General features: G+C 45.0%; 1 protein-coding gene across 1 annotated transcript; it reads right to left on the reverse strand.

The window, feature by feature from the left end:
* Positions 1 to 1,056: 1,056 nt before the first annotated feature.
* Positions 1,057 to 6,406, reverse strand: LOC125551926 (myb-related protein P-like). Its single transcript, XM_048715331.1, has 3 exons — positions 5,960 to 6,406; positions 5,656 to 5,785; positions 1,057 to 2,143 (listed from the first exon to the last, which is right to left on the reverse strand). The coding sequence occupies exons 1-3, from the start codon at positions 6,090 to 6,092 to the stop codon at positions 1,366 to 1,368; spliced, it is 1,041 nt and encodes a 346-aa protein (XP_048571288.1). The 5' UTR covers positions 6,093 to 6,406; the 3' UTR covers positions 1,057 to 1,365.
* Positions 6,407 to 10,233: the final 3,827 nt, after the last annotated feature.

Raw genomic sequence — 10,233 nt, forward strand, 5'->3', positions numbered from 1 at the left:
CTAAAGGTTTCCTTTGATGGGCCAATACTCGAAAGACAAACTCGCCTATTATAATTTGTAATGTTTAAGTATCATGTCAATGATACATCTTGGTAGTTATAAATGATATCCCTTGTTCTTTATAGGACAAAAAAATTATGTCCCCTTTTCTTCAATGAAAAAAATGATATTCCATGTTTGCTCTTAGTAAGATTATATGCTTAGCTTGGTTTTATCTCCCTGTTTCATCTTGGTAAGAACGGATGCTCTATGTCAAACATCTCAACTCTGAAGTTTGAACCATGGAAATATGAGCTGCTAAGCTTCCTTGACAACGGGTCGAGTTGCTCGAGAAGGCTCAGATTGGTTGTAATCCAGATTTGGGCTTCCGATTTGTTCACGCTAAGGGGGACGAATGCAGGAGAAGCCAAGCTCAAAAGTTGGGGGCGAAGGTTCGAACCTAGTCTCTGGGCCTCGAGGCGTGTGCATGAGTGGTACGATAGAAGGATGGCCACCTGGCAGTGATCAGACCCTAAGGAAGCTGCGAGAACACATGCATGACCCGCTCCCACCCATCAAACAAGTCCACAACATTACAAGTCAAAATAGCGTGAAAGATCGGCGGAGACGTGGGAGATCGCGGCGCACCCATGACCCTAAGGCCACATGAGACGTGGGAGATCGGTGCCGCCGCCGACGGGAGGCAAAAATCCTAGCTGCCTTTTCTTGGAGGATGGACAAAGGGAAGAGAACTGTATTAGGCTGATTTTTCCCAAGCTGTAAGTCAACTGACCCCATGGTTTTTTTAAGAACAATTGACACATTATCATTAGGCTGATTTTCCACAAGCTGCAAGTCAACTGACCACATGGTTTTTTTTAAGAACAATTGACTCTACGGCTTGTGTGTAGAATCGCCACGGATCATGACTCTCTGGTCACTGGCTCACTGCATCCGCTTACCGCGGTTAATGGCCTGCCGAACAAAATCTTGTTCTGCTGGCCCGCAATACATATTCTTTTCGTTCTTACTCTATTTGGATCCGAATTGTGTACAGTCGGAGACGAACTCGAACGGTTCAAGTTCAACTCAAAGGTTCATTTCACTGCTTCTGCAATGATGCGAGCTTCCACAGCAACCGGGATGCATTGCACAGCAAACCTAGCAGATCCCCACTACGCTCAGACGCCATATACGACTCTACCACCAACGCTATGATATAGGAAAAGTACATGCACAAGACCACACATATTTACAAGAAAGCTAGCAAACGCTACCAAAACTTGCACACACACGACACCTGCTTTGCTATTGTTTCTGAAAAAGAAAAAGACACCTGCTTTGCAATGGGCTGGGGCTGCTCGCCGCTGCCGTTCTGGGATCTTCTCAGCACGCGTCGGAGAGGAGCCAACTGACGAACGACTCCAGCTCGTCCGACTCGGAGCCCTTCGCCGCCTGCGGCTCAGCGGGCTGTAGAAGGCCATTCTGGGCTGGCTGGTCCCATAGATGGGATGCAAACCCCTCCCAGTCCATGTCCAAGAGATCGTCCACCTGTGACAGGCCTCCAGGATCGATGCCAACAAGCCCATTCTCTGCTGTAACGCTGCTGGACAGGAGTGCCTGCATCTCGCTCTCGTCCTCCATGATCCCAATCTGATTCATTGAGCTGTTCACTTCCCAGAGCCCCATCTGCTGATCCACAGTGCCGTTCGCCTCGAGGACACCAGTCTGATCAACAGGGTCCATGACCATGGGCCACGTCCCATCCTCGCTGCAGGGCCCATCAGAAGTGTGGCTGACACTGATGCTGTTGTTGGGCTGATTCTGGTCCGGGTCGACCACCGCGCTTCTAGCCTCGTCGCTGTGAGGTGAGCTTGACACTGATGACGCAGCGCCGGCCGGGCTAGATTCGTCCTTCGCCTTGGTGATGGGCTCCGGCACCGGCTTCTTCTTTGTGCTGCTCCTTGGCGACTGGCCAGGGGTGCGGCCGCCGCGCCGCTTGCCGGCGGCGGAAAGCTTGTTGACGTCGACGGTTATGGCGGTGTCGCTGACGGCGGTGTAGATCCTCCGGAAGGTGTGGATCTGCCGGCTGAGATGCGAGTTCCAGTAATTCTTTATCTCGTTGTCTGTTCGCCCTGGTAGGTGGCTGGCGATCAGGGACCATCTGTCAGTCAGACAAAATGCATGCTCGTCAGCTGGAGATATTTACATGTCGCGGCTAAAAGCAAAGGCGACGGGGGTGTTTGGTTCAGCGACTTTTTATCCCAAAGACTAGAAAAAGTCCCTGAAGAGTTCTAGGAATCAAATGGAAGGGACTTTTTCTACACGGATTAGAAAAGACTCTATTGAAGAGTTTTTTTTATTAGTCCCTGGGACTAGAAAAAGTCCTAAAACTTCTGAACCAAACACCTCCGATATCTACACGAGAGGGCGACGTTTTACAAGGTTCTTTTTGCAGCAGGTTAACCGTGCTAAGCACACGGAGTACGGACGTTTTACGAGGTTCTTTTTGCAGCAGGTTAACCGTGCTAAGCACACGGAGTACGGTTATCAAAAAAGAAGAAGAAAAGAAGAGAGTAGACGGAGTATAGTCCTAGTGCATTGACGCAGGCCGCTAGTGTGCCGTAATCAGGGTGTGGGCTAGAGCGTGTCGTAAAGCGCAGAAAGCTCCGCAGCGTACACTTGACGTGCAGCAGCTTGCAGCCTAGTAGATCCCTGGACCTCAGGGTCCCCTCAGCTCTCAGCATCAGTGTTTGTCAACGTAAAGGCTGAAAACATTTAAGACACGTGGGCCCTGCATTAAACCTGCCGGGCCCATGGACAGTGACCCGTGAGCCAGATTTGTATTCGACAGCCAATGAAAGTGAATGCTCAGTTTTTCGTCAATGAAAGAAAAGAAAAACATCATATCTTGCATGATAACGATGGTGTGTCAGAGAAAAGTCGCCACGAGAAAGAACTGCGAGTTAACCCTCGCAGGAAGAACGTGACAACCTAATTGACAAGAGAGCTGATTGTCGCTTCTTGTTTCCTCGCCGTGGCAGGTGAAGAAGATTAGTGAATGTATACGCATCGCCAACCTAGCTAATACTTCTTTCGTCTTAAAATAAGTGTCTCAACTTTAAGCCAATTTTAATATAAAATTATACTAAGCTTAAGACATTTATTTTGAAACGAAGGGAGTAGTTTGTTTCTGGAGAATAGCTAGTGAGGTATTCATGCGCGTGGGCTATTCATGCGCGTGGGCTAATGCACATGCATGCACGTGCGCGTGTTACCGTGCGTCTGTTTCACTGAGGGCATTTCTAGTGCTTCGTACAGAGATGCTCGCTGAGACTACCAAGCAGGCAAAAAATATCTAATGTTGCAAGGTAATTAAGAGGAGAAAGAGGAGCTTGATGACCCATGACCATGAAGAAACAATTGCTAGACGTGGGTAGCTAGACAAGAACACAGTTTACAATCTATAACTAATTAATTGAAGGAAGATTAGCAACAAGAGGCTACGCACCCTACACATTGAGTAAAATTGCTAACCTCTCCTCTAAGCACCTATGTAATCAGAGAGGTCTAATAGTTTCTTGGGCATCAGAAAATGAGTGATTAAGTGTGGACGCCGGATAGGCTTCAACGTCGGAACTGCCAAATTGTAGTTTATTCCAATTTTGTAAGTGTGAACCGAAAACGGCGGCTCATCTTCCTTTTAAGTGCGGCTACACATGAGACGGATTTGGACTGACATCAAGAAGGCTTGGCCTAACGCACATCCACTATGACAATTAGAGCAACTTTAACTCGGTTAAAGATTGGTGGTATTATTTAAAAATTGCCGATTAAGCAACTTCGACATTTACAGTTGACATGTGCGTGTTTGTATTTATTTCAAAATTACTCTCATTGTAAACAAATATAAGACGTTAAGTACAAGATTAGGTTGTTTTCCACGGTGCATCTACTGATATTATTTTATTTGGCTCCAAATATGAGCAGTCATAGTTAGGGGGAGAGAGAGACAGTGGCTAAAAAAGGTTAGAGAGAGAGAGAGAGATTTTAGTTGGGAAGTGGAGAGAGACATTTCTTGATATTTTCCTTGAAGTCATCTACTCCCTTCTTTCTTAAATATGTCGTTCTAGACACAAACATGTTTCTTTGAACATTATTTTAAATCTGTAGGTACGTATTATCAGAAAATAAAGGAAATGTTCCCACGACAAATCTAATGTTACTATTTGAAACGAGGCACTGTAATGTTTTTGGAGTACTTACATGGAAATATTTTTGTCGTGTATCAATAACATCTTTTTAGTGTTTACTAATATATTTTCTAATGATCCCTGCAAAAAACATTTTTTTCTTCTAATGAATACATATATGTTGAAGATCCCACTGATTTGAAAAATTTACGTATATAAACAGACGGGGTAGTTCATATATGCGGTCAAATTCCTTAATATTTTCGCAAAAAAAAAAGAATGCCTTAATATCCAAGGGAACTGGCTCTGGCTCACCCGCAAAAAAGAAAAAGAAAAGGGAGTTAGCTCTGGCTAGCTGCTAGCAGTAGCTATCTTGTGTGTTATATATACGTTTCAACACGAGAAAGCACACGGCAGCGATCACGTCCCGTGCAAGCGTTTTCTCTAGACGGAAAGGGAAAGAAATAATTTTCGTTTTCTATGTACTACAGGTAAGCGGGTTTGTGTTGGAGTTAAAAGGACTACGTGCGGGCACTGAAGACACAAATATATAGTGGAGCATTGACAGACCATGCATCTCCCTACGTGTATCTCCACGCTCTACAAATTACCGAGCCTGACAGAGAGGGCTGGGCTGGCCATGCAGGACGCGCGCGTGTTGCCTAGAAGGTTTCGTGCATTCATTGCGAAAGAGAGGAGCGATCAGACTGCAGACGCGCCATGCCCTTCCGCCACAGGTTTGGAATGCAACTAGCGACAAGCACCACATAGCTAAATTGACCTGACGGGAATACTATTGATTATGTACAGTAGAAAAAGCACATGAAACGACGCCGGACGAGAAAACGAAGTCATGCGGGCCTGTGTTGGTCTCAGCCATAAAAGCCTCGCTGAGCACTGAAGAAACAATTGCATGTGATGCCTCAACTCTCAAACCAAATTGTCGGATGTTGTACAATTCGCACTACACAGTCAGTACGCTATGATTTTTGTATAGTAGCGTATAGTAGCATACTGAGCTGTACGCTATGATTTATGTGTAGTAGTACATAGTGTACTGAGCTGTACTCTATGATTTTATGTATAGACGTGATATCTGAACTCTCAAAATCGGATGCCGTCTAGTTTGTGGTACACGCATCCAGCGTACGTACAGAGCTCTTTTACCAACGAGATTTCATCGTGGCATTTTCACGATTGACAGCTTCTGAGCGCACGTGACAAAGCCATGCATGTGCTGCCAGATTGACTCAGTAGTCAATGCACTAGTGTTTTTTTTACTTACCTCTTTTGGACTGATCCATGTGGGCTGTGACTCCCAATGGTACTTTAATACTCATTAATTCTGTGCATAGCAGGTTGTTCGAAAGTAGAGCTGCACGTAAACTTTGGTACACTAATTTTTTGCAAGGGAAACAGCGCAGGGTAAAAATTAAAGGTAGTAAACTAAAACAGGTGTATACTGGTATCCACAGACACGTACCTGTTGCCAAGGGTGGCATGAAGTTTGACGATGAGGTCGTCCTCCTCCTTGGAGATGTTGCCTCTCCTCACCCCGTCTCTGAGGTAGTTGATCCACCGCAGCCTGCAGCTCTTGCCACACCTCAGTAGCCCTGTATATACAACCGAAGCAGGAACAGATAAACATACATGTTAGTCATGACATGCCTAGTTAATCTGTCTGAAAAGTTGCAACTCATGAAGCACCTGCTGCAGACAAAGAAAATAGCTAAAGTAGTCGTGATGATGCTCTAGCTCGCACATGCACGGGTTTATGCCATATTTACCTGCATTCTTGGGAAGAGACCTCCATGAGCCCTCGCCGTGCTTGGCAATGTAGTTTGCGAGTATGTCGTCCTCCTCCGCCGTCCACCTCCCCCGCTTCAGCCCCACCTTCTCGCAGCACGGCGCCCTCCCCATGGCGGCCCTTGTATACGACGTGCCTCGCTAGCTAGCTCCCAACACACGAGCAAACAGCTCGTGGTCGCCGGCCGGGCAGGCGGGCGTGGGCGATATTGGCTAGTTAGGTACTAGAGCGACGGGGTGTGGTCGATCCGCGCTCGCGTCCAAAAGGAGTTGGTGTGAGAGATCAAGGCGACGGGGGAGATTATCTTCCTCTTCTCTCTGGGTCAGTCGTTCGGGCGGCCCTGATCTCTTGGGAGGGCGAGCTTAGCTTCGGCCACGCCCGGCGGCAAGACAGGGCGCCATAATATAGCGCCGCGAGACGTCGGCCCGATCGGTACGTAGGAGGGGTTGTACTACGTAGGATCGGCAATTAACTTTGGCCCGAGCGGCCGTGTGGCTGGAGGCAGGGGCACGTGGGCTCCCCGGGACCTTTGGGCGCCGTGGCGCAAGGCCTCACCATCGTCCGCTTCGCGGCCTCTCCGGCGACCACGTAGTCCACACACATGGATCGCGATACACGCCGGCCGGCTGATGTGGTGTATAATATATTTACTCGAGGATCCTGGGAGAGCGAAATCTCTGTTTACCATCTGACTGCCTCGAGTTTTTCTCTCTCTCGAGAATGGACTGCCTCGAGTAGATGAACAATTTTGAATGCCTGTCCCGAAGCTGATTCAGTGGAGGGCTAATCGGCTATTTTCACTACGTTTCCCGATCGATATGCTTCATCTCTTCCTGTTGGTTAGCCCGTAATCTTCTCCGTTCGAGCCTCTACTTACAAACTCGCTAGATATGCTTCATCTCTTCCTGTTGGACGTCTGGTCTGGCTTTCCCGTCCATGAAAGACTTTGTATCCCTATATACATTACTGGTTAATAAAGCGAGTTGCTCTCTTGATATAGCTCATCATTCTTGCCGAATGGTAAAGCGAGTTGTTCTTACGGATGTAGATTTTCTTTTGAAAGGATTATTGATGTAGATTGAATAGGTTATATATACGTGTCACTTCTGGCAGGGACGGGCGCGTGCTATGTACTATGAGAAAAGGATTACATAGATGGATACGGAAGGTATCCCTTAATGTTCACGTTTGTGCACAAAGCATGAGATCCGGAATACCTCGACCAAATCTGATGCAACAGGACACGATGCACATGCGTGGCACCTAACACACGCAGTACTTTTCCTCGCAAAAAGAAAACACGGGTAGTATATATATACAACCAATGTGTTGCATCACTCTTGCTACAGGCTGCTGAGCTATGACGACGACTGTGATTTATCACGCAACGTGAGCTGCGCTGTTCGCGTCTGTCCTATGTACTCCCGGGGAGGAAAAAACGGGCCCGGCGACCTGTACGGCGAGTAATCGTGAAGATTTCTCCGTGTGCGTCGATCGACGTCGCTGTGTGCCGATCGAGCCTTCCCTTTCGATCTCTTCGGCTGTTGATCTCTTGTAGCTCGATCGAGGTGGGCAAATTGAGCAATCGGGCCGGCGCTCGGTGTCCTTCCCGATCCAGCGTATCGATCGGTCCCTCCGTATCATGCCTCGCAGTGACGTTTGCATTATTGCGTATAATGTCTCGAAAATGAGACGAGGTATATAGGAGTACCCTCGAGACGGACCTGCCCAGCTAGATCCATCATGGTCGACGGAAATTCGAAGGAGCGCATCCGTTTAGAAATATTGATATGCGTCGTGAGTCGAAAACTGGTTTCGGATGAATTTGTGTAAACAAAATAAAAGCTTAAAATCATGTTAATACGACACAATATACATGTTTATCATTTACTAAAATACTTCGTCAAATCATTATTCTACTTCATTTTCCTCCACGTTTCTCATGTTCGTTTCCTTCTTTGTTCCTCGATCGGTTCTTCTTTTCAACCATGCTTCATCCATTCTTACCATTATTTACTTCTTCCCAGTGCCCATGTTCCAGTGACACCTTTGAGTACTCTTCCATTTCGAGTTATCTGTGTTTTTCTTTCTAAATTCTTTCATCATATTCTTATTTCGTTTTAAGTCTATTGAATTATCTTATTAATTACAAATGCATGGTATGCTCCTTCTCATCGTCAACTATGCACCGTTTGCGCCACGTCCTTTGATGTCTACTACACAACTTGTTCTTGTAGACTCGTATTGAGCCTTTAAGCGCAAAGTTTTATCGGATAGTAATAATTTTTCCTCAAATGGATAACCTAAGATTTATCAATTCATGAGAGGTGTAGCATGAAGATGGTCTCTCTCAGACAGCCTTGCAACCAAATAACAAAGAGTCTCTTGTGCCCTCAACACCAAATACAATGGTAACTTGTATAGGTGCACTAGTTTGGCGACGAGATGGTGATACAAGTGTAATAATGATAGTAGATATTAATTTTTGTAATACGAACAATAAAAAACAGAAAGGTAGCAATTGATAAAACAGAGCACAATCAGTATTGCAACGCTTAAAAATGAGGCCTATGGTTCATACTTTCGCTAGTGCAATCTCTCAACAATGCTATTATAATTGGATCATATGACCATCCCACAACGTATGATGAAGAATCGCTCCAAAATTATTATCTAGCGAAGAATATAAGAAGAAATTGTTTGTAGGGTACGAAACCACCTTAAAGTTATCATTTCCGACCGATCTATCCAAGAGTTCGTACTAAAATAACACCAAGTTATCCTTTCTGATCAATCTATCCAAGAGTTTGTACTAAAATAACCCCATATGATACACATCAACCAACTCTAATGTCACCACGAGTATCCGTGAATTGATCATACGATATGCGTCAAACAATTTCAGATTCATAATACTCAATCCAACACAAAGAACTTCAAAGAATGCCCCAAGATTTCTACTGGAGAAACAAAGACGAGAACATGCATCAACCGCCATGCATAGAGTACCCCAATGTCACCTCGGGAATCCGCGAGTTGAGTGCCAAAACACATATCAAATGAATCAATATGATACCTTATTATCACCATGTGTATTTATAACAAGACATACATCAAGTGCTCTCAAATCCATAAAAGTATTCAATCCGATAATAACGAAATCTCTAAGGAAAAACTCAATTCATCACAATAAGATAGAGAGAGAGAGAGAAACACCATATGATCCAACTATATTAACAAAGCTCATGATACATCAAGATCATGCCAAATCAAGAACATGAGAGAGAGAGAGATGAAACACATAGTTACTGGTACAAACCCTCAGCCCCGAGGGTGGACTACTCTATCCTCATCATGGTGGCCGTCAGGATGATGAAGATGGCCTCCGATGATGACCCCCCCCCCCCGACAGGGTGCCGGAACAGGGTCTAAATTGGTTTTTCGTGGCTACAAAGACTTGCGGCGGCGAAACTTTTAACCTAGGGTTATTTTTTGGGGTTTCTAAATATATAGGATTTTTCGATGTCGATTTCATGCGAAGATGGGCCACGATGGGCTCACAAGACACTAGGGCGCGCCCTGGTGTGTTGTGGCCACCTCGTGGCTCTTCTGGCCCTCCCACGAAGCTTCGAGTGCCTCTTTTGTTCCAAAAAAACCGTCAAAAAGTTTCGTTGCATTCGGAGAACTTTTATTTCTGCACAAAAAACAACACCATAATAGTTCTGCTGAAAACAACATCAGTCCGAATAGTTCCATTCAAATCATACCAAAACAATATAGAATTGTTATAAACATGGCATGAATACTTTATAAATTATAGATACGTTGTAGATGTATCAGCATCCCCAAGCTTAATTCCTACTCGTCCTCGAGTAGGTAAATGATAAAATAAATAGTTTATGAAGTGTAAATGCTAGCATAGTGCATAAGTTTGATCAATGATAATTTCAATCATTTTTCCTAGCATCATAACAACAACTCTTTCTCATAAAACTCGTCATGATAAAGTAGTAGTTGAAAACGGAATTTTTGATGAGGAATGCTACCTAATATTCCTCATATACTCTTTTCTTTTACAGCATGGACAATTGGATTTGCAAGATTCAAAGCAATAGTCTATAATTTGACATGAGGACATCAATACTCAATCATATCAATAAGCAACCATGTCTTTCAAAATATCAACACTAAAGAAAGCTATCCTTAGCCCATTATGCTCAATCATTGATCCATGATCATGAAACACAATCGAAT

This window comes from Triticum urartu, chromosome 4 (assembly GCF_003073215.2).
Source record: "Triticum urartu cultivar G1812 chromosome 4, Tu2.1, whole genome shotgun sequence".
NCBI lineage: Eukaryota > Viridiplantae > Streptophyta > Magnoliopsida > Poales > Poaceae > Triticum > Triticum urartu.